At 48.0% G+C, this 24,320-nt stretch overlaps 1 protein-coding gene across 16 annotated transcripts in view; it reads left to right on the top strand.

Moving 5' to 3' along the window:
* The window catches only part of REEP1 (receptor accessory protein 1), a 136,750-nt gene that overhangs the window by 100,364 nt on the left and 12,066 nt on the right, over positions 1-24,320 (top strand). For 3 of the 16 annotated variants that reach the window (XM_086326578.1, XM_086326576.1, XM_086326579.1), the window contains exons 6-8: positions 10,733-10,918; positions 18,423-18,600; positions 23,466-23,501. In XM_086326578.1, the coding sequence (XP_086182704.1) occupies positions 10,733-10,918; positions 18,423-18,600; positions 23,466-23,501 (400 nt within the window). Of the gene's footprint in view, positions 1-2,356; positions 2,699-10,732; positions 10,919-18,422; positions 18,601-23,465; positions 23,502-24,320 lie in introns of those variants that run through there. The other 13 variants (XM_086326587.1, XM_086326584.1, XM_086326590.1 and 10 more) reach the window with 6 other exon arrangements.

Here is a 24,320-nt window from a genome sequence, read left to right as displayed (position 1 = left end):
AAGCACTTTAGGGGCATTTCTGGGAGAAAGATACAGCACACGGGGATGAGTGTTTGAAAAGTACCATCCACATAAAGTCAAGGAGTTCTGCAGACATAGGTTGGCAGGGATACAGGAGAACCAAAAGGGAATGATTCCTGTTTCAGAGAAGGACCAGCTGCTTATGTAACACAGAATCATAGTGAAGTGTCTCGCTGCTTCTACCGCTGGTACCTGGAGGGTCCCTGTCCATCTTAGTACAATAGTTGCTGGCAAAGCAGTGAATCCCAGGGAGTATCTTTGGAGGGGAAATTCTGCTGTTTTATCTTCAGATATCAGAATTTGCAAAGAGCAGTGAATTCCAAGATCATTCTGTTCGAGACAATCATTTTATGCTTTTGTGTTTAAGCTAAAAGAGAACTCGGAATTGCTAAATTCTGAATTCATCAGGCCAGCTTGACCACATGAGGCTTATAGAAGCCTTCTCCCAGGCGCCTTCCTCCACCCCATCTTCTCTGCTTCTGCACCTAAAGGACAGATTACTGCTCTTTCCTCAGCTCAGACATAGAGCATCAGTGTGGTATATTTACCAGAGTGGCTCAGTGCGGGCTGCCTGGCCACTCAGCCATGTGTGTAAATTATATTCTGATGGTAATTCTGTAGGGCCATCCTTTTTCAGGTCCCTCTCCAGCCGGAGTCTCCTGAGTCTTGATACCATCTTGGCCGGTCACCATCAGCCCCTCTGAACACCAGGGAAGCCCCTGAGCCCAGGCCTCCAGCCAGGCACCTTACAGCTAACCTGAAGGATGCTCCCGACAGTCTGAAACTTGCTTCAGAAAAAAATTGCTCACTGGTTCTTTCTTGTCTTACTAAAGCAGTGAGGGACGCCTGCTTTCTGCTGAATTTGGTTTCAGACTAGAAATTTTTCTGCCTTTTAGGAGCTCTGCTTTTCCTCTCTAAATGTCTTAAAAGAGAAAATACTCTTCTCTCCATAAAATAATGTCCTCTATTTTTGAAACAGATGTGTACTTAAAAAAAAAAAGTAAAATTCAGTCTGGCTGAGGGGTAGAACAGTGGTTTCCATAGCAACAAGGGACCACTCCAGCCAGCGGTTGAAGAATGATGATTCACCAGTGGGTTCAAATCTGGCTTCAGTGTTCAAACCACCTGGGAAGCTTTGTTTCTCATTTTTAAATAGATTCTCAGATGTGCGGAATCAGAATTTCAGGCCATGGGCCCTTGCATCTCTATTTTTAACAAGTTCCCCAGATGATTTTCAAATAGCGAGCTCATTACAGGTCACTGCCTGATGCCCCATGCAGAGCCATAAACCACAGGTGATTAGGGTTAAAACAGTTAACTTCTTTCACATTCCTGGGATGCAGATTTAGCCCCTTAGAAGCATTAGCCTTGAGAATGGGAAAGCTGAATCCAGAACAACCTTGTCAATGACCCCAGGGGAACAGTCAAAGCAATTTTGTGGGGGGAAAAAAAAGACACCATGTCAAGTCCCGGTGGCTAGGGTGACCATATAATATAATATTCAGACAGGACACATCTGAGAGTGAAAGGATGCTCTAATTGTTATGCTAGGACAACAGGTATAAACTAGGTCTGTTCCGAGCAAACTGGAATTTATGGTCGCAGTGCTCGTGGCCCCTGGACCATGTGGACCCATGGCTCCTGGACCCTGCCTGCTCCTTCCAGAAAACACCCTTAACTGACAAATCAATTCTCATTCTGCATACCTACTGCATTTAGCTCAACAGATGCAGAAGACAGGGTGAGATGCCTGAGAGCCTCTCTCTGAGTTCAGACAGATTGGAGAGAGCCTGGGACCATGACCAGATGAGGAGGGTACTTCTTCCTCATCTGATCTTTTTTCCATCCTTTGATGCTTCTCCAAGAGGAACTGCAGAGCTTAACTGGAAGAATGAAAGGTCTTTTACCTACACTTTTAGTTCATTCTTTGTCCTTGTAACTTTGAGGCCTGAGCCCTTTCTCAAAAAAAAAAAAAAAGAATGTTTGAAGGGTTTTTGCAAATAATCATGAAGTGTGAAGAAGGTTTTTAACCATTTGTTCAGTTGCTCAGTCATGTCCAACTCTTTGAGACCCCATAGACTGCAGCACGCCCAGCTTCCCTGTCCAGTTTCCTGGAGTTTGCTCAAGCTCATTGAATCAGTGATGCCATCCAACCATCTCATCCTCTGTTGCCGGCTTCTCCTCTTGCCCTCAATCTTTTCTAGCATCAGGGTCTTTTCCAGTGAGTCAGTTGTTCATATCAGGTGGCCAAAGTATTGGAGCTTCAGCATTCGTCCTTCCAATGAATATTCAGGGTTGATTTCCTTTAGGATTGACTGGTTTGATCTCCTTGCAGTCCAACGGACTCTCAAGAGTCTTCTCCAGCACCAGTTTGAAAGCATCAATTCTTCGCCGTGGTCCAGCTCTGACATCCGTACATGACTACTGGAAAAACCATAGCTTTGACTATATGGACCTTTGTCAGCAAAGTGATGTCTTTGCTTTTTCATATGCTGTCTAGGTTTGTCATAGCTTTTCTTCCAAGAAGCAAGCATCTTTAATTTCATGGCTACAGTCACTGTCATTAGTGATTTTGGAGCCCAAGAAAATAGAGCCTGTCACTGTACGAATTTAAGTTGCTATTGATGTTTTATCCTAGAACTAGAAAATCTAAAATAAAAATATTGCACATTGGAAATGTCTCTCCAGACCTATTAACCCCAACATATCCCCCAGTTTTCCCCAAGGTCTAGTCCTTGTCCCTGGGAAGTAACGGTGCATCTTTGTTTTCAGTGACAGCTGCTCTGTCTCCTTCCTGGGAACACACTTCGCTAGTACTTTCTTTCTAAGTGTCCCTAGTCTTTTGGTTGGTTTTGAACTTAGATGTTAGCTATTAATATTTCCCAGTCAGTAATTCCACCTGGAGGGAATATTCAGCCCCACATCTTTTTAAGACTAGAATTGGAAAGCTCTTTTTTTTAAAATAATTCTCTAGAAATTCATTGGGTTTCCCTGATATGCTGAGACAGCAAAGAATCTGCCTGCAATGTGGAAGACCTGGGTTTGATCCCTGGGTCAGAAAGATCCCCTGGAAAAGGGAATGGAGAAATTAATTAGTTAAGCAAAATACATTCTCACATGAGAAACCATAGTGAGAAAAAAACAATTGAGCAAGAGTTTTAGTGACTCTCTCTGGCTCTGCCCGTGTGTCTATCCACACAAACTATACTCTTTTCTTCCTAATAAACACTTTTCACTAAAGAAAAAAAAGAAAAAAATTTAAGACTGTGAGATATCCAGGCCCCCTCATTCCCCTTGACATTTGAACTATATCCTCCGTCTCTTCCATCTGCCCAGTTCTCTGGCCTGGTAAACCAGTCTTGTGTTTTACTTGTCTCATAACTTGGAAAATAATGCCATTTTACTTCCCCTGGAGATCCTATCCCAGAACAGTTTCAGCGGCGCCAATAATGTTATTAGAGTCACCTGTTCAAGACAACTGCTCTCAGTAAAGCTGGCACTCTGTGTGCAAGGGATGCTTCTGCCCCAGATTGCCTGTGGGTTCTTCCCTCCCTGCTGCTGCTGCTGCTGCTGCTAAGTCGCTTCAGTTGTGTCTGACTCTGTGTGACCCCATAGACAGCAGCCCACTAGGCTCCTCTGTCCTTGGGATTCTCCAGGCAAGAATACTGGAGTGGGTTGCCATTGCCTTCTCTTCCCTCCCTAGAATCGGATATTTCCTGTTAGTTTGTGAGCTCCTGGTGATAAGTGGCTCTGGTTTCTTTTCCCTTGTTCCTCATTTAGGAAAAAACCAACACTAAAAGCCAAACTGCCATCTTGTTTGTTGCTTTACACTCATTAAACCTCATTAATTGATCTGAAGAATAAACTTTTTGAGGCCTCCAATCTTCTGTCCAAAATGATAGCCACTTGCCACATGTGGCTACTTAAATTATTTGAAATTAAGTAAGTTTTAGTATTCAATTCCTCAGTCTTCACTAACCCCCTTTTAAGTCCTCGGCAGCCAGTGTGGCTAGTGTCTGATGCAGGGACAGGATGCTCCACCTTCACAGAAAGTTCTCCTGGACAGCACTGCACCAGGAACTCTGTTTTGCCTCTTGGGTTCTCCTTTGCCTTATTTCCATCTTCCTGCCTACAGTGCTCTGCTTTAACCAAGGCCCCTTAGTCCCTCACCTGCCCAGCCCTTTGGGCCTTTGTTATATGAGGTGTACCAGGAAAAGAGGGGGATGGACACTCAGCCTACAGCATTGCCCATGGTGGAACTTCTGCTTCTTCACCTTCTCCCCTGGTCCAGCCTTGCGTTCACACTTTGCTCACTTGTCAGGCAAAGCTCAGGCACTTTGCCTACAATTATGGTCAGTGGCCACCAGGGTGTAGCCAAGCCTTGGTTATAGCCCTAGTATCCAAATAGCTAGGCACAGTCACAGAGAGATAAATTACAGTGTCTTCCCACTCATTGGAAAAAAAAAAAAAATTCACCTTCTTTTTTGCTTTAAAAATAAACTCTATGAAACAATTCACCATAATTTAAAAAAAAAAGTTGTCTGCCTCCAATCTTATTTTTTAATCCATCATTGCTTTATCTGAAAATCTTGCTTGAATAAAATGCTGCTTTCAAATGATCATGGAACTTTATTTTTGGAACCAGAAGCTAATTCTGGAAAGTTCATAAGCCTAGTGTTTTGAGATTTCTGACCAGATTGGAGTTGTTTGCCTTTTTTTTTTTCCTAGCAAAAACCCAAAAGACAAAAAAAAAAAAACCTACCTGTTTACAGTCTGTCAGATTAATTATAATTAATCAGGTTTAATTATAATTAACCCATTTAATTAATTATATCAATTAAATATTGATTTTCTTTTTATAACATCTCCCTATATCCACTCATGCTTGGAAGGCATGCTTTCCAAGGAAGACGAAAAGACAGCTGGCCCATCCAGGTTCCCGTGTCTCCCTTGTGTGGCTTCACACCCTCGTGTCCGCCAAACCCAGGGACTCCAGGAAGCTTCGTGCTTGTCCCTTCACCCCTCAGAGCAACATTTCCCAGCCTCTGTGCTCACTTACGTCAGGTTAGCCCTCTTTCTGTTTCAGCCAAGGACTGTGTGACATAAAATCAATGTTTAGAATTCACTACGGCAACTGTTTAAACAACAAGATTATCTAAACCGTATGGACAACCCACTGAAAAAATTTGGAAGTATTCCCTGCCCTCTAGTCTCCCCAACAAATCAGCCTGCACTGGAGCTTGTTTCCAAAACAAGCTGAAACAGAACCAAGCAAACCTTGTTCACTGTGGTTCTGCCACACTCGCCTTTGTTACCTAACGCCCTTTCTCTCTGGATTTCTATTTGGAATCCACTCTGGTGGATTAACACAAGCAAGAGACTCAGCCTCACAAGTCGGTGGGCCGGCGCTCGGGAAGAGTTACTGATCTGATGTCACTTGCCCCACCTCTGTTCCAAGTTGGCCTATGGGGATGATGGTGCTGGATGCACCAAGGGTCACAGTGGAAGAAGAGATGCCCGTGTGCCTCTGAGGACCACTCTGAGCGTGGTTTAACCTAGGAGGTCTGAGAAACCACTTTTAGGATCACCATGAGTGGCTGTGGCCATGGCACCACAGCCTCCGTGGAGGAGGATGGTCGCCTCCTCCTCCTCGACACTCGTCTCTACCATCTCCCTCACCCGATCAGCCCTTTGAGGCCTTTATATAAGGTTCACCGGGAAAACAGGGGTATAAAGACTCAACTTACAGCACTGCCCATGATGGAGCTTTTGTTTCTCCATCTTCTCCCCTGGTCCAGGCCCGCTTTCACACTTTGCTGACTTGCCAGCCAAAGCTCAGGCAATTTGCCTGCAATTATGATCAGCGGCTATATGTCTCTCCCTGCCCCCTCCCCTAGCTCCCTTGTGTTGGGATTCTCCAGGACCCCAGCTTGCTCCTGTAACCCCCAGAGCCACCTCATCCTTTTCTTCGCCTTCAGCTGTCACCTGATGCTCCTGGCTCCCAAATCAGCTCCTCTCCCAGGTCTCAAGTCCAGCATTACTGGTTCTCTGAACATCTCCCTCTTTCCTGGTCATTAGTACCAGGTACCTAACTCCAAATCTACCCCTCCTCTTGTGTCCCAACTTTCTGATGATAATGAAATCACCATCCTCTCTGGTCCCCAAGCTCTAAATCTTAGTCATCTTTGATGCTCTTCCTTCCTCTGACTTACTCTTCAAGACCTGCCCATCTGACATTCCTTCCTTCCTTCCTTCCTCCCTTCCTCCCTTCCTTGCCCTCTTCCCATCACCCTCCCTTCTAGCTTGGACTACTGCAGTAGCCACTCAAGTGTTACTGCCACTGTCCCTGCTTGAGGCCTGTGCATTCCTGTACTGATCCCTGCCTTCCTGTCTAGTTGCTCCTGGCTCTTGTACTGTGTTTACAGCGCCACCTCCTGTGCTGGTCTAGCAATAGCAACTCCATATGGTGTTCCTGGTGGCTCAGATGGTAAAGACCCTGCCTACAATGTGGGAGACCTAGGTTTGATCCTTGGGTTGGGAAGATCCCCTGGAGAAGGGAATGGCTACCCATTCCAGTGTTCTTGCCTGGAGAATTCCATGGACAGAGGAGTCTGGCAGACTACGGTTCATGGAGTTGCAAAGAGTCGGACATGACTGAGTGATTAACATGCTATTTCTAGAGTTTTCTCTTTCCTACCTCTTCTGATGCTGATTCTTCATCTGCCTCTGTTCCCAACTGTTTGAAATCCTATCCACCCTTCAGAATCAAGAGCCGCATCCTCCACAGCTGCCTCCTCAGATTCCTGGTGAAACCAGTCTCTCACTTCATGGCCCCCAGTGGCTCTCTTGCCGTCATTTATAGCCATGTCTTGTCTGCATCCCTACCAGTTACACAGTAAATAGTAGAGGAATGAAGGACGATTGTACCTATTTTTAGCTGTCACAGCCAGAAGAGCAATGCTTAGTATCAAGTGTGGGCTTTGAAAATAAGCAGACCCAGGTTGGAAATCCCAGCTCCAAGACTTTACTTGTGGTCCAGTGGTTAGGATTTCTTGCTTCTTTCTGATACAGGGAGTGTGGGTTCAATCCCTGGTCAAGGGACTAATGTCCCACATGCTGTGAGGGGAAAAAAAAAAAAAACAACAAACCTCAGTTCCTCCACTTGCTATTGCATCTCTGTGAGCCTCAGTCTCTTCATTTGCAAAATGGGCATGATGATGGTTTCTGCCGCAAAATAGTCATGAGGTGATGTCCACAGAGACTTCTTAGGATGCAGAGCTCATGTGGAGGCTGCCTGTTGGTCACTCCTCCTGTGTCCATTTACACCCTGAGGTTGATCATGATCTTTACTCACTGATGAACCAAATAAAAGAAACAAGTCCAACACTGGCATCACGTGACTTACAATCCCACCTTTCCTCTGGATGCGGTAGCATGAGCACAGCTGGGCATTGCCTGTGCTCCGTCCACCTTGCCTGTGCTGTGTGGCCCTGGGAGAGACACTCCCCCTCCCTGGGCTTCAGGTCCCTCTTAACTCTGGGGTCGACTTCTGCCACCTGTTCAGGCTCAAGGCGGGCAGTGCCTGGGCAGCAGCTTCTGTACAACACATGAGCCCCTGCCCCCACTCCCCCACTGAGAGAGAGAAGAATGCCACCCTGTGAGTGATGAGAACAGGAGCCTTAGATGCCGCCGTCCGTAGCCCCTCACTGCACAGGGGAGAACAGGGGAGAACACGGAGACCCTAGTGCCAAGTAGCTGCCGAGGCCTCACAGACGCTAGGGGCCTGGCTGGGCTGAGAGTGAGACTCTAGTTGCCAGTCGCTTGTTCCTGCATCACTCCAGACACCCCCACAGCACCCTCCCCTCCACACACACCAGACCAATGCTTCCTTAACCATGTTCTGCTTGGATCTCACCCCCTGGCCAGGATGACCCAGTGGTGAGGGCCTGAGAGATGCCAGTCTGCCACTGAGAATTTTAGAACCAACCCTGGGTACTTCTAAGGTTGTCTGTCAGCTCTTCAGGCAAGGCTTGGGCCACACTTAAATGCTGGGCAGTGGGTCACAAGTTACCTTAAGATACTAAAGATAGGGACTTTTCGGGTGGTCCAGTGGTTAAGAGTTCACCAGCCAATGAAGGGGACATGGGTTCAAGTCCTTGGTCCAGGAGGATCCCACATACCGCAAGGCAACTGAGCCTGCATGCCGCCACTACTGAAGATCATGTACATAGAGCCTGTGCTCTTTAACAAGAGAGGCCACCACAATAAGAAGCCTGAGTACCGCCACTCGAGAGTAGCCCTGCCTAGCCACAACTAGAGAGAGCCTGAGTACAACAATGATGACCCAGCTCAGCCAAAGATAAGTGAATTAATTAAATTTTTAAAAAGACACTAAAGATAGATTCTCTAAAGCTTTATCACTGTGTCCTAATTGGTTTTTCATTCACTAAGTCGTGTTCAACTCTGTGACCTCATGGACTGCAGCACACCAGGCTTTTCCTGTCCTTCACTATCTCCTGGAGTTTGCTCAAACTCATGTCCGTTGAGGCAATGATGCCATTCAACCATTTCATCCTCTGTTGCCCCTTTCTCCTCCTTCCCTCAGTCTTCCCCAGCATCAGAGTCTTTTCCAATGAGTCGGCTCTTCCCATCAAGTGGCCAACATATTAGAGCTTCAGCATCAGTCCTTCCAATGAATATTCAGGATTGATTTCCTTTAGGGTGGACTGGTTTGATCTCCTTGCTGTCCAGGGGACTTCAAGAGTCTTCTCCAGCACCACAATGTCCTAATATAACATTGCAAATCAACTATACTTAAATAAAAAGAAAGAAAAAAGAAATTAGATCCTGGAACAGGGATCTGCCTCACACAAAGCTCCCTCAGGGTCCCGTCTCTCCAAGGACCAGATAGGGCTTCTGGCTGGGTCTCAGTGGTGGCCTTCTGCATGTGAGGGCTGGGACAGCTGGAGTCCTTCCTGATGACCCTGAAAGCCCATCACTTGAGTGATGGCCTGGCTCAGAGGACCAGGCCCAGCTCTGGTTTACAGGGATTCTGCTCATTCATGCACTGTCGTTATCCTGCACAATGTCCTCATTTCCCATCCTGCTCCTCACCTCCTCAGCAGCTACTGTGGGCACCTCAGATCCAGCCAGTGCTCCAAACCAGTCTTCCCTCACCAGTTAATTTTCATTTTTGCACTTCATCTCCCATTAAGGGCACTTCTAGTCCCTTTTTTTTTTTTTTAATGTGGACCATTTTTTAAAGTTTTTATTGAGTTTGTTACAATATTTCTGTACAATTTGTTACAAAATGTTTCTGTTTTATGTTTTGGTTTTTTGGCCATGAGGTATGTGGGATCTTAGCTACCCGACCAGGGATGGAACCTGCACCCCCAGCTGTAGAAGCTTGGAGTCTTAACCATTGGACCAGCAGGGAAGTCCCGCACTTCAGTCTTCCCTGCAGACATCCATGTGCCTGGCTCCAACTTGAGAAAGAAAGGCAGAGCACACACCAGGGGCCATTCTCCGTGTGGGCCACACAGTATATCTGGAATGTTCTCATGACTCTTAAGTGTTAGTCACTCAGCCATGTCTGACTCTGTGACCCCTTGGACTGTAGCCTACCAGGCTCCTCTGTCCATGGGGATTCTCAGGCAAGAATACTGGAGTGGGTTGCCATTCCCTTCTCCAGGGGATCTTTCCAACCCAGGGATCAAACTCGTGTCTCCTGCAATGCAGGCAGATTCTTTACCATCTGAGCCTCCATGGAAGTGACTCTAAAATCCCGCTTTATCCACTTGGGTCACCACTCAGAAACCATCAGTGGCACTCTCATCGAAGTCCAGGTTTAGACAAAGTACAGTTTTTCCAGACTTACCTCCAGCTGCTCATCAGGCACCTGAGCCTCTTCTTTGATTGGCTCAATCTCAGTTTCCCAAATCAGGTTTTCCTCTCTGACGCCTTGGCTCCGACAACTCTCCAGCCGCAATATCCCTGCTCTCCCTTTCTGATGGTGCAGCCCTCGTCTCTAACTCCAGTCTGAACTCTTGGACAAGGCCTCTCTGGGTGTTGCTGCCAACACTGCTCTCTTTCTCTCTGTGCCTCCTCTCCCTTTCTGATGGTGCAGCCCTCACCTCTAACTCCAGTCTGAACTCTTGGAGGAAGCCTCTCTGGGTGTCCGTGCCAGCACTGCTCTCATTCTCTCTGGGCCTCCTCTCCCTTTCTGAAGGTGCAGCCCTCGTCTCTAACTCCAGTCTGAACTCTTGGACGAGGCCTCTCTGGGTGTCCCTGCCAGCACTGCTCTCGTTCTCTCTGGGCCTCGAACGTCTGTCATGTGTTCTGTCATCCGTCCTTTGCTGACTTGTTTGTGTTTGTGTCTCGATGCCTGGCCAGTCTGTGAGGCCCTTAGGAGCAGGAAAATGTTAGTTGCTCAATTGTGTCTGAGTCTCTGCGACCCCGTGGACTGTAGCTTGCCAGGCTCCTCTGTCCGTGGGATTCTCCAGGCAAGAGTAGTGGAAGCAGGAACCGTGTCATGATTCATATTCATGTTTTCCTCCACCGGGCTTCCCTCAGAGCTTCAGGAACACTATTAGCATTGGTGGTGAATGAAGGAATATGAGTGAATGAGTGAGAGTCTGAGGCCAGGGCAACAGAATGGTGCCTATTTCATAGGCTTGGTGCCCATGGCTTTTTTTCTTTTCCCCTTTATCAGGTGGCTCGACTTTTTCCCTTTGTCTCCTCTTTGGACCTCAGAGAAGGGCAGGTAACCCCGTTGAGAGGTGTGACTAACTTCGAACTGATCCAGTCGGGGAGAGAGGCCAGTAGCCACCTCTGCCTACCAGCCCATGGTCTGGATCCAAGCCCGGTGTCTCTCCCGCCGACACCCGTGTGTGTACATGTGCGTTAATCCCAGAGCCGGGGTCAGCCTCCTCCCAGAGCCTCTCATTGTGTTAACGTGGTGGCATCTAACATGCGATTAACTTATTTGTTTTTGTTTGTTTGTTTGTTTGATGCCTGGAGAGTGAATTGGGTTTGATGATCGATGCTGCCGTTGATGCAATGGTGGGAAGGATTCTCTTTCTCTTTTGTGTGTTAACCCACTTCTGTGGCAGAAACGGAGGCCCCTGCCTTCATCAAGCATGCTGAGAAGGAGCCTGCTCGGGCTTGGTGTGGAGCATGTGTAGCTGTAGAGGCAACTGTGTCAGGGAGGTGGGTACCCCATGGGAATCTAGAAGGAAGCACTCACGCTCTTTGAATCACCAATGGGAACTGTGGTTACTGCTGGTGGCTTTGTTATCAACTGACTGACTCACTGAAGCCCTCTGACTTTATTCTCATTGTCATCAGTCACAGGCCTTAGATATGGTGCGAGGTGAGGTGTGCTAAACTTTATGCCCTGCTGCAGCCCCCAGTGGGATTCCTGGTGTCCCTTCCCCACTGTGTCCCTCTGGAAAAGGGGACCTCCTCAAGGGCCTGCAGCCAGACTTAGTGACTGTGTTGAATCGGGGCTCTGTGGGCCCTAATGGCAGGTGTTCTATTAGTGGTAAATTTTTTACTTAGAGTATCAGATTAGTAGAGGTCTGGTGGGTTTTCCCAGGAACACACTTGCTCCCCCGATTAAGAAAAGCATTAAAACAAAGAGAATTTGGTGTGTGTTTGCTACATGGATTTCTTATTCCTTACAAATTAGGGGGAGAATTAGGAATTAAAGATCTCAGATTCCCAACACTGTTAATCATTTATACTCCAATAAAAAATTAATTATATAAAAAAATCTTTTAAAATTAAAAAGAAATTACAATACATGTCAAGTATAAATATGTACGTGAAAGTACTTGTAAGCCCCTAAGGCTCATATCTTGAATCCATCTATAAAATTAGAAAAATATAGTAATGGAGTGCAAATGGAGGGACTTCCCTGGTGGTGCAGCGGTTAAGAATCCACCTTGCAATGCAGGGGACTTGGGTTTGATCCCTGATTGGATAACTAAGATCCCACAGGCCACAGGGCAACTAAGCCCATGCACCACCACTAGAGTCCGAGCGCTGCAGTGGAAGATCCGGAATGACGTGAGGAAGATTGGACACAGTCAAATAAATAAATTAAATTAATGTAAAAATACAAGTGGAAAAAAATACATCAATAAAACTGGAACACACACACACACAAATAAAGATCTCGGATTAATAGAAAATTCAGTGACATGGTTCAGTTTTCTGGGTTTTAGCCAGGAAAAAAAAAATTAATCAGTAATAGGTTTCCCTTCCTTGCCCCCAACATAGTTCTGTGGGATTTCTGGTATTTTAAAGAGTTGAGAGAGCCACTGGGCCACATGGTATCAGCGTGCCAGGAAAAAAGCAAGGTTGAGTCTGTTCAGACAAACAGCATATAAACAAGCAGCTGCAACAGGGCTGGGTAGACCGTGCTTATAATACGGTGGGAGATAAAGAGCTCAAAGTAGGACAGAATACAAATAGGAGATTCGTTTTCACGGAAGGCTGACTACATCTCCCTTTCTGGTCCCGTGATACTGGGCCGCGGGGAGGTTCTTCCAGGGGTGAGATGCCGAAGGCAGTGCAGACCTGCAGTGTGACAGTCCTGGGGCAGGTGCTCACAGTGTGCCTGAAGCAGGCTGACCTTGGCTCATGAAAGGGCTCCAGACTTCCCAGCTTTTCCTCTGGTTCATATTCTGAACCTGGTGTTGGCTGGGAAGGAAACTGATACAAGAATTTAAAGACACACACACCAGAATTTTATTTACCTTTCCTCAGAATTACCTTGGGAGGCCCAACATTTACTCTAGAGATTTTCAAATTACTCTGGAAAGTCTTAGGGTTGCAATCTGAGCCACATAATCAACTGTAGAGGAGAAGGCCATAGATCTCGAAGTTAAAATTCTCCAGTTGGGAATTCCAGAAGGGAATCTTACTCAGTCCTTTAACTTCCCAGTGAGGTTGCAAGGCTGAGCGGGACCAAGTTGTTGGGTCGGGGTCCCCCAAGCAGAGTTGAGACCGGGCTCTCAAGGCTGGAGAGTGAATACATGGCCACTTCTGGAGAAACCACTTCTTCCTCCTCTTTTCTCATTTGTTTTAAACAATCCCATGTTATTTTTTTGGTCTAGATGGCATTTGTCAGCATCATGCAAGCCTCATATTTACAGACTGGGGTCCGCAGGGTGGTCATGGAAGAGTGCTGTGGGTGTTACTGGAAATGCAACGTAAGGATTTATTACGTTAAAGGTGATACGTGTTCACTGTACACAATTCTAAAAGTACAAAAGAGGGCATCAGGTGAAAAGCCAGTCTTACTCCTCTGCTCCCACCCTCCTCTGGCACTGTTTGTTTGTTTTTTTTTTTTTAAGATGTATTTATTGTATTTTTTGGCTGCGGTGGGTCTTCACTGCTGTACTTGGGCTTTCTGTAGTTGCGGTGAGTGGGGGCTACTCTTCACTTGTAGCTACTCTTCATTTGTTGTGTGTGGGCTCCCTATTGCTGAGCAGGGCTCTAGGTACACAGACGTCAGTCGTTGCAGTGCGAGGGCTCAGTAGCTGTGGCACAGAGTCTTAGTTGCTCTGAGGCATGTGGGATCTTCCTGGACCAGGGATCGAACCAGTGTCCCTTGCATTGCAAGGTGGATTCTTAACCACTGAACCACTGGCGAACCCTGACACAGTTGTTTTAAAAGAAATCCTGTAATGGGACTTACCTGTGGTTAAGTGGTCCAGTGATTAAGAGTCCACCTACCAATGCAGAGAACTCGAGTTCAGTTCTTGGTGGGGGAACTAAGATCACATGTGCCACGGGGTAACTAAGTCCCCGTGCCACAGCTAGAGAGACGTTCACGAGCTGTAACTAAGACCTGATGCAGCCAAAAATAATAAATAAATAAATATTTTAAAAATCAATAAGTAAAAGAAACCCTGTGACCTTTCAGCAGGCACTTTCACAAATGTAATTGTTGGGCCATTAACATGGTATAACTGGGGCTTCCCGGGTGGCTCATTCGGTAAAGAATCTGCCCACAATGAGGGAGACACGGGTTTGATCCCTGGGTCGGGAAGATCCCTGGAGAAGGGAATGGCAACCCACTCCAGTATTCTTGCCTAGAGAATCCCATGGACAGAGGAGCCTGGCGGGCTACAGCCCATGGGGTCGCAAAGAGTCGGACATGACTGAGCAACTGACACACACACACACCAAGGAACTCCTCTAGTTCTACTTATTAAAGTGACTCTTTTGGAGTCTTTAGATTTTTTCTGCGTGTCACTTGCATACATGCAGTAAAGGGAAGCTATAGACACAACAAACTGGTTGAAGTCTTTCTAAGCTTCCTTTGAATCACTTATCAGTATCCATACATGATGAAGCCACATCACTTTTTGTGCTCTCCCGAGTGCTAGTGATGCAGATATTTTGTCTCTGAGATTTTCATCCATGTCGCTGTTTCCCATTCTGCCACTTTCTGCATCTTACTAGAAGGTGTCAGTTGAATGTGTTTTAAATAACCTGGGCTCATAATCCTTCTTCCAGTAGGTCTTGGTTTGTTAACAGTGAACAGTCTCGAGTTTCCTTTGTCTGGTCCTGCCTTCAGGAATAATGACCGAGTGCATTCGTGTGTAAGCAGTGACAACAAGAATAAAGCAAACAATCGTATGACTCACCCTAATTTCAGAGGTGAGAAAAATATGTCTTATAATTGATGAACATCATTCACAAGGAGTCTAGGAGTAAGCGGACACTGTCAGTATCCCGGTGTCTTAGAGATGCCAAGGCTCCGGGTGAATGTCTTGGTGAGTCTTTTTGTCACAAGGTAGCGGTTCCCACACTCAAAGGCAGAAAGCAGGAAGCAGGGTCAGGCCTTTCTCCTTCTGCATGTCAGACAGAGGAAATATCTCTCCCAGAAATCCCTTAGCAGGTTTCCCCTTACCTCCCATTGTCCAGAACTGCATCACATGGCCATGCATAGTAGATAGGAGGGAGTTTGCGAAATCTGTTTTTTCTCACCATTTTCAGAATGGGACTGGGGATGACTTTTGGATGGTCAGTTAACAGTCTGTCTCACTGTGGTCAAATGCATTTGGAGTTTTCTCATTTTTTTAATTTATATTTTATTTATTAATTTGTTTTTGGTCACACTGTGTGGCATGTGGGATTTTAGTTCCCTGACCAGGGATCGAACCCACACTCCCTGTATCAGAAGCATAGAATCTTAACCACTGTACCACCAGGGAAGACCCTGATCTTTCTGTTTTTTATTTCAGCAGCAACTTGTATGTCTCAGGTAGCTAGAGTAATATGTTATCATCATCATAGTTGACATTTTGGGACCACTTACTACACACTGGGCTCTGTCATGGACAGTTTATGCCATCATCCCATTATTATGGGATTATATTATTCCTCCCCACCCTCCTGCCACATGGATGCTGTTCTACAGATGACAGGTTGAGGTCATCCAGCTGTAAGTGATAGGACTGAATCCAGGCCTGACTCTAGAGCTGTGGTTTCTTTATTTATTATTGGAGTATAATTGCTCTACAATGTTATGTTTCTGCTGTACGATGAAGTGAATCAGCTACATGAATACATATATGCCTTCCTTCTTGCACCTCCTTTCCACTGACCCCCTCCCACCCCTCTAGGTTGTCACAGAGCTCCAAACTGAGCTCCCTGTGCCATACAGCAGGTCCCCACTAGCTATCTACTTTACACATGTAGTGTCAGTCGCATAGTTGTGTCCAATTCTTTGGGACCCCATGGACTGTAGCCCACCAGGCTCATCTGTCCATGGGATGCTCCAGGCAAGAATACTGGAGTGGGTAGCCATTCCCTTTTCCAGGGGATCGTCCCGACCCAGGGATCAAACCTGGGTCTCCTGCATTGTGGGCAGATTCTTTACTGCCTGAGTTCCCAGGGAATATACACATGGTAGTGTATATATGGCAATCCTAATCTCCCAACTTGTCCCGACCTCCCCTTCCCCCTCTGTGTTCACATGTCCATTCTCTACCTCTGTGTGGTTCTTAATCTTCATTTTCTGTAGCTTCTGCTATGGCACTTCTGAATGGTTATTTGTCCATTTGTCTTTTTACATTTTGTCAGAAATCGAGCTATATTTTTGGTACTTCCTAGTAACACCTAGTACAGTGTCTTGCCCATAGCCAATCCTTGATAAATCTTTCTGAAATAGATAAAGGAATAAATGGAAGAATGAATGAAAGAGCAAATTTATAAGTAGTTTTCCTGAATGTTAACCTAATATTGAATTACTCCATTATAATTATCAGAATATTTCCTCCCTCTTTTCAGGATCAGTTTTTGTTCTTTAGTCTTGTTTCTTCTAAATTCTAGATGTCATCATGAATGTTTCTGAGTAGAAATATCATGGGTCATTGACTGATGGATTTGGAGGGGTTTATACTGGGCAGCCGGTCCTGCCCTCATTTTCTTGGCAAAGGCTACCCAGCTGTCATATCTGGTAGGTTAAGCCTCACACCCCTTGCCCGCCATCGTCCCAGGGCAATGTCGGAGGCAACCAGGACAATTTCTGCCTTTTTCTTATGTGCATGCGTGCTAAGGTGTTTCAGTCATGTCCGACTCTTTGCAAATCTATGGACCATAGCCCACCAGACTCCTTTGTCCATGGGATTCTCCAAGCAAAAATACTCCAGTATTGCCATGCCCTCCTCCAGGGGATCTTCCCAACCTAGATCAAACCCATATGTCTTATGTCTCCTGAATTGGCAGGAGGGTTCTTTACCACTAGAGCTACGTGGAAAGCCCACCTTTTTCATATAATGCCCTCCAAATACCCTTTGCCTGGATTTCATATTCTAATTGTATATGTATTTGATTACTTAAATAGTTTTCTCTGTGTTGTTGTTAGTTTCCAGGAGACATTGCAGCACACGGGATCTTTCTTTGTGGCACATGGACTCTCTAGTTCTTATGCACACACTAGTTGCTGTTGCGGGGGCTTAGTTGCTCTGCCATGTATAAAATATTAGTTCCCCCACCAGAGATGGAACCCGCGTCCCCTGCATTACAAGACAGATTCATAATCACTGAACCACCAGGGAAGTCTGCCTGTCACGTCTTGTTCCAGGTCCCAACCCAATCCTCAATAACCCCAGTATCCTACCAGCCCCTCCCACTTCAGGTTTCCTTTTCTGCAAACAGGAGTCTGTCCTCCAGCCCCCAAGGTGCACCTAAGACAACGCCATCGTCCCTGTGCCTGCCTTACGATCCTTTTCACAATGACAGATTCTCTCATCCAGACAACAAGGCCCTTCCCTTTCATAAGTATAGTGGATCGATCTTGCTTTCCTAAACAAAAAGAACAGTTTCTGCCTGACATGATGTCTGTGGCTCCCTCAGGACAGTAAAGGGCTTCCCAGGTGGCTAAGTGGTAAAGAATCCATTTGTGATGCAGAAGATGCAGGAGAGGCAGGCTTGATCCCTGGGTTGGGAAGATCCCTGGAGGAGGGCATGGCAACCCACTCCAGTATTCTTGCCTGGAGAATCCCATGGACAGAGGAGCCTGGCAGACTAAGGTCCACAGTGTTGCAAAGAGTCGGATACAACTGAAGCGACTTGAGCAAGCAAGACAGAAATGGTTACAGTCAGCAGGGTTTTGTTGCATGTATGTTATTATTTTTTTAATATCATCTTTTTCCTTCCTGATTCATTACCTTTGGCTTTTTTATGAATCTCAGATGCACCAGTGGCAGTCAGTGTGACTCATGGACAGTCACATGAGTAGATAAAAGAAATTGCTGTTGTCATACGTTAAAAAAATATTGTCTGCATTTGATTTCCTTTGAAAAGACTAAGGACTGAGCACATTATTAAGATTATTAGATTATTAAGTTCTGATCTTCTGGCCAGATTCCTGTTTCCTGAGGATTGAGAAAAATGTAGCTATATAAAGATTTTTATTTATGTAAGGCTGGAGAAGCCACAGACAAGCCCTGGAGAGTAGGGACTGAAGGCAATGGTCGTTTCCTCCACCCTGGGTCTGGCTGAGGCCCTGCTTTATTGTGGGGGCATCTGAAGGAGAGGAGAGTCAGGAGGCAGAGAAACTGGCTGAGCCTGTAAGAGGCCCTGGAACATTCTGGGCCGGGTCCCCCTCTGTGTTTCCCACAAGTACGCTGGGCAGCTGCCCTGTGCGGAGTCCTTCCAGGGGCTTGGTCTCTACTGTGCTGACTGTCAGAGTCCCCTACAGCTGTCCCTGGCCTGTGGGGCAGGCCTCTGATGGGTGTCCCTCCTGTGTGTGTCCCGCACGGCTGCCCCTGGCCTGTGGGGCAGGCCTCTGATGGGTGTGCCTCCTGTGTGTGTCCCCCACGGCTGCCCCTGGCCTGTGGGGCAGGCCTCTGATGGGTGTTCCTCTGTGTTGCGTCCAGGGACAAGGTGCCTTATCGGAGCGACTCCGGAGCTTCAGCATGCAGGATCTCTCCACCATCAGGGGAGACGGCGCCCCTGCTCCCTCAAGCCCCCCTCCACCGGGCCCTGGGCGGGCCAGCGGCAAGCACGGCCAGCCTAAGATGTCCAGGAGTGCTTCTGAGAGCGCTGGCAGCTCAGGTAGGTGTCACTTCACTTCCCTTCTTTCCCACCTCTTAGGCCTTGCTTTCCTAGTGAGAGGCCCAGGCCACCCTAGGACTCTTTCCCCAAGGACTCACCGCTCACACAGATGCCCATCAGACCATTCAGGTCAGCCAAGGGACTGAGTGCCACTCAGGCCAGGATGGGAAGCTGGCCTTGGGAACTCTGATGGGGGCAGAGTTAGGTCCCCTACACCAAGGGTCCTGCCTCCTCCATCTGATTATCTGGGTTGGGAGGGTGTTGAAGGTGGTTGAATAGTGGTACATAGACCAAGCCTAGAGGCGACTGGCCCAGCTGTCCTTGGCTAAGGCAGCTTTCTCTCTTTCTTTCCTCTCCATCCACGTGCTCCCAGGAGGGCTCACCTGTCATGAGCACCTGAGTGTCTCCTCCCCCACATCCAGGGCTACGGTTCCCGTGGTCCCTTTTCTTGACACGGTGTTTCCTATCCTCTCATTCTGCCATCTCATCCCCTTCTTGTGCCCACCCCCCCCACCCCATAAACCTCACCCTGGGCCACCATGTGCCAAGGCCACACTAGCCCTGAGATCTAATTCCTGTGGAGGCCAGGGTTGTATGAAACCACACCTCTGCCTCTGTGTCTGCCCTGGTTGAGAGGGGTCCCTGTGCCAGAATTGACATGGGACCTTATTATTAAATGTGTAGAGTCCTGGGCCCACCCCCAGGGGATTCAGTATGTTGAGGATGAGACCCTGATACATGGTGCTGTCAAGGTGCAGCCACATTTGGGACCCACCGACTTCTGATCCATCAATGGGTTTCTGGTTTGTGGAGGCTGGGGTCGGGGACTGGAGGGGTAGGGAGCTGGCCAGCACTTCTGGTTCCCCAGACTGTTCCTAGGGGAGGTTACAGGGCTGAGCACTGCTGCTGCCAGCAGAGGGTAGATGGGGAGGGGGTGGGCTGCAGGGCATGGTTCTGAATCTCCCCCGGCCCTCTCACTTGATGGGACATTGAGCCTGGGGGTGGATATAGGGCCACTGCGGCAATTTCTGGCTGTGACGTGTGCCAGGTGGCTCGCCTGCCCTTAAATGTATAAAGAGGGATGTCCAGGTCACCTAGACCTGGGTCATGTGCTGTAAGATGCAGCCTGCAGGGGGCATCTTAGAGTCCTGAGAACAGGGTCCTTCCAGGCCCACCCAACTTGAGGGTCTAAGACATGGATGGGAAAGGAGCTTCACGGTTGCCCTGGGAATGACAGCGTGTGCTCCCCGCCAGGAAAAGGAGACCAGCTCAGAGCCAGGCCTGGCATCCACCAGTTTCCTCCCCTCTCGGGAATGTCCCCTCTACCTAGGATTGAAGATTGTGGCTTTTCTGTTGGAAGAGACATGTTTTAGCCCTACTAGGGTTGGGGAGATGGAGGCTTGGCCATGGGGGTGAGATCCACCTCGGGTAGGGGAACCCTGTCCCTGAGCCAGGAGAACTTAGTGTGGAATCCCTAAAGGCCAGGCAGGAAGGGAGCTTGGGCATCACTCAATCTCACCCTCTGATTTTATCAACGAAGAGACAAAGGCCCAGGGAAGGTAGCTGTCATCAGGTTTGTGCCTTCTGGTGGCATTCTCCTATGGCCCCGACTCCTGGGTCAGTGCCTTCTATCCACTCACCCACTGGCCATCAGGTTTCCTTGAGCATCTTTGGCCTCTGACCTCCCGGGCTCCTAGGCATGTGAGCCTCCACCCTTGATCAGTTTCTGAGCTACTGAGCCTCAAATGAAAGCTGTCGCTTTGATTTGATAAAGGGTCGCGATTCTGTGAGGCTCAGCGGACAGAGCTAAAACCAATGGGGTAGAGTTCCGAGGGGGCAGCCGCTTACCAGCTGTGTGGCCAGGGCAAGCGCTTTATCCTCTCTGCACCACAGAGTCCTTATCTGAACGCACAGAATGACTAGCCCCATGTGCAGAGTTGTCATGAGGATTCAAATGAAATTAGCCATGTGAAGGTGCTTAGGGTCATGCCTGGCACTCTAAGTAGTAGCTACTATTACTGTTCTTGTTGCTGTCTAACTTACCTAGAAAAGCACTTTAATATTAAAGTGTCTAAAATGGAAATGGGCTGCCTTGTGAAGTAGTGAGATCCCTGACATTGGAAGGGCCCAAACCAGAGTTAGTCACGTACAAAGTTCCTGCTTTGGCCAGGAAGTGAGTCTGGGTGGCCTGCAGTCCCTTTCTATGTTGTCATTATAGAGGCAAACTGAACAGAGGAAGTGGGCTCAGAGAGGGCACATACTGTGCCAGGGCCACACAGGACCAGAGTCCAGGCCTCCTGCCTACTCTTCCCCTTGGCGGAGTATTTGCAGCAGTTTCAAAACTGGGAAAAAGAGAGGTCTGGTAGGATCTAAAAGGAGATGGATATTGCTCAGTCATAAAAAGGAATGAAATTTTGCCATTTGCAGCAACACGGATGGAGGGTATTACGCTTATTGAAATAAGTCAGAGAAAGACAAACACTGTGTATATTTACTTATATGTGGAATCTAAAAAATGAAACAAATGAATATAACGAAATAAAAACAGACTCATAGATACTGAGAACAGACTGGTGGTGGCCAGAGAGGAGAAGGTTGGGGGAGGGTAAAATGGGTGAGGAGAATTAAGAGCTACAAACCACTGAACATAACATAGGTGACAAGGATGCAGGAATATAGCCAGTTTTATGTGAGATTTTTCTTTTCCTTTTTGGTCACCCTACGTGGCGTGTGAGATCTTAGTTCCCTGACCAGGATTGAATCTGTGTCCTGTGCAGGGGACGCACAGAGTCTTATCCACTAGACCACCAAGGTAGTCTTACCAATGTTACTTATAACATCTTTATATGGAGTATGGTCTATAAAAAATATTGAATCACTATGTTGTACACCTGAAACTAAATATTGTAAGTCAGCTGTACTTCAGTTATAAAAGAGAAGGCGATGGGGGCATCCCCTGGGCTTTGAATATTTTCCCAGGCCAGCACTTGATGGAAACGGACTTGGGCTGATTTGTCTTCCTGGCCCTGCCCGCTTCCATGCTCCATGATGCCCCAGAAAGCAGGAGAGCACTCTGGTTGCAGGTCTGCAGACTGAGCAAGTGGAGTTCATGGAGAACCAGAGAGCCTACTGTACTGCAACAAAATGCACTCTCCTCACTGCCCACCCTTGGCCGTGGCACCTGTGATTTCGGGGCCAGAAAGTGGGGTGCTGACCTAGCAGGAAGGACAGGGACCATTGTTTTGCCTTCGCCCTAGCTGCTCTGGGCCTAAAATAAAAGGCAGCTCAGAAAGAAAGGCAGGTTAAAGATGGCCCAGAGCCTGTGTCGAGGGCAGAAGCACCCAGGTCAGAGGCTCTGGAGTTGTCATAACCCCGGAGGGGAGGGTCAGGGTGCCTAGGAGGAAGTCCGCCAAAGGAGGCCCAGCTGGTGTGCCCTTCCTGGCCCTGGCCTCGGACACCACGAGTGGTTTGGTCTGGGAAATGGCCCCAAGTCTGGGCTTCTGTCCTGACTGAGTGACCCTGGGCCTGGGCAGAGATGGCAACGCAGCGAGGCCGACGTCACCAAGCAGTCACCACTCTTGTCCCCACCGAGCCTATGTTCAATCTCAGAACCTTCCTGAGAGTGATTCCCTGGGCGGTCACTATCAGAGGATTTGTCCTTGGACCAGGAAAGGAACCCAGTTCGCTTCAGCCTTTGCCTTTGAAGGTGAGATACCAGAATCCCTATTTGGCCTCCATCTTGGGGTTGTGAGGAGAGCAGTTGAGGTGTTAATAATTTGCCAGTCCTGGACGGCAGGCCACTGTTGAAGACAGGCTGGGTAGGAGGTGGTGGCTGCACACCCCAGGGAGTTGTGTGCAGCTGTTGGAAGCAACAGTTTCAATGCACATTTAGGTATAGTTTGAAAACATGAGGCCTAGTGAACAATGTACAAAATGGAATAAGAGATTATGTAATAATTTATGTAAAATAAAAATATACATGCCCATTGGTATAAAATAACACCATGCAATTTCTGTGGCCCACCCTGCAGAATAAATGGCCTGGGAGGTATTTTGTCAGACATCATTTATTGCAAGTCTGGCATTGAACCCAGGGAAGGGTACAAAGGGAATTGAAAGAATGATCTTTGCCCTCCATGAACTTGAAGACAGCCTGTATTTAGTGAGCACCTACTGTATACCAAGGGCTTCCCAGGTGGCTCAATAGTAAAGAATCTCCCTGCCAATGCAGGAGATGTGGGTTTGATCCCTAGGTTAGGAAATTCCCCTGGAGAAGGAAATGGCAACCCGCCCCAGTATCCTTGCCTGGAGAATCCCATAGACAGAGGAAGCTGGCTGGCTACAGTCAATGGGGTCACAAAGAATCAGACATAGCTGAGCGTGCATACACACACATACACACTGTATACCAAGGCCCAGATATACACCAAGACCAGTGGAGTGTGTAAGGTAGCAGCCAGTTAGCCACTGGGGCCAAATGGCCAGACACAGAGCCCTTTGGGGATTCGGAGGTCAGTGTGAGCAGGTTTTCTGCAGGCCATGATGAAGTGGGAGAGAGAGAGAGAAGGGGCAGTTGGAGTTATTTCTCAGAAGAGACTTGGACTTCATCCCCTCCCTTCCCTTGGGCTGCAGGTCACAAGGACTGGCCTCTGTGCACCAGACAAGGGCATTTTCTAGCACCTGTGAGGAAGCGGAATCTAGAGTGATCCCCTCGCCCACCTTGGTGTCTCTACAGAGACCCACATTCCTGGGACCCCCATAGTGAACATATGGGGATGCCCACACCTCCCTGGGCCTCCCTGTTGGCCTGGGGCTGGTCCCTGTCCAGGTGAGGGGTATCACTGATGATGCCCCCGTCCCCGCAGTGTGTACCTGCTGCTCCACCTGCAGGACCCGGAAAGGTGAGTACACAGCCAGCCTCCCTGCAGCGTGCGAGACCTGCCTTGGAAGGAGGCTCTAACCATGAGCTGGTGTCTGACCTTGGGGCTCCCTTTCAGCTGCAGGGTCAGGGGGTGGGGTGGGGTGAGGAGGTTAACTCCTTAAAATAGCAAGCATGTATTATCTTACAGCGAATTCAGGTTAGAATTTGGGAGCAGCTTAATTGGGTGTCTCTGGCTCAGGGACTCTCAAGAGTTATGGTCTGGGTGTCAGTCAGGGCCACAGCTGTCTGAAGGCTTGACTGAACATGGCCATCTTGTGGCTCTTGGCTGGAGGCCTCAGCTCCATTCCATGTGCCTCTCTGGGGGCTGCTTGAGCATCCTTACCACATGGTAGCTGGCTTCACCCAGGGTGAGTGATGTAGGAGAGAGGCCAGGTGGGAAGCCACAGCACCTTTTAGGACCTGGTCTTGGAAAGCACAAAACCATCACTTCTGCCTTGTTCTGTTTGTTGGAAGTGAGTCATTAAGTCCAGCCCATCCTCAAGAGGAGGGGAATTCATCTCCACCTCTTGGAGGGAGGAGTAACAAGGAATATGGAGAGACTTTAAAACCATCACAGAGTCATAGTTCCCTGTGCTCTTGGTGATAGGAGTGCAGGCACTTACCCAGGTCCCTGGAAGTGACGAGCCCTGCAGTTCTGGGGGTTTCAGTCCTTGTGCAGCCAAGGGAGCCCTGGTCCTGCTTTGCCGCTCACCAGCTGTATGACTATGTGCAAATGACCTAACCCCCAAAAGCCTGGGTTTCCTTCCAGTAGAGGTAAAGCTTCCCGCTTCCCCACCTC

The sequence above is a fragment of the Bos grunniens genome, chromosome 11 (genome assembly GCF_055505025.1).
Source record: "Bos grunniens cultivar Pamir isolate PY7600 chromosome 11, Bosgru_T2T1.0, whole genome shotgun sequence".
Classification (NCBI taxonomy): domain Eukaryota; kingdom Metazoa; phylum Chordata; class Mammalia; order Artiodactyla; family Bovidae; genus Bos; species Bos grunniens.
The sequence above is the reverse complement of the archived record's forward strand: the minus strand, read 5'-3'. Positions and strand labels throughout refer to the sequence as shown.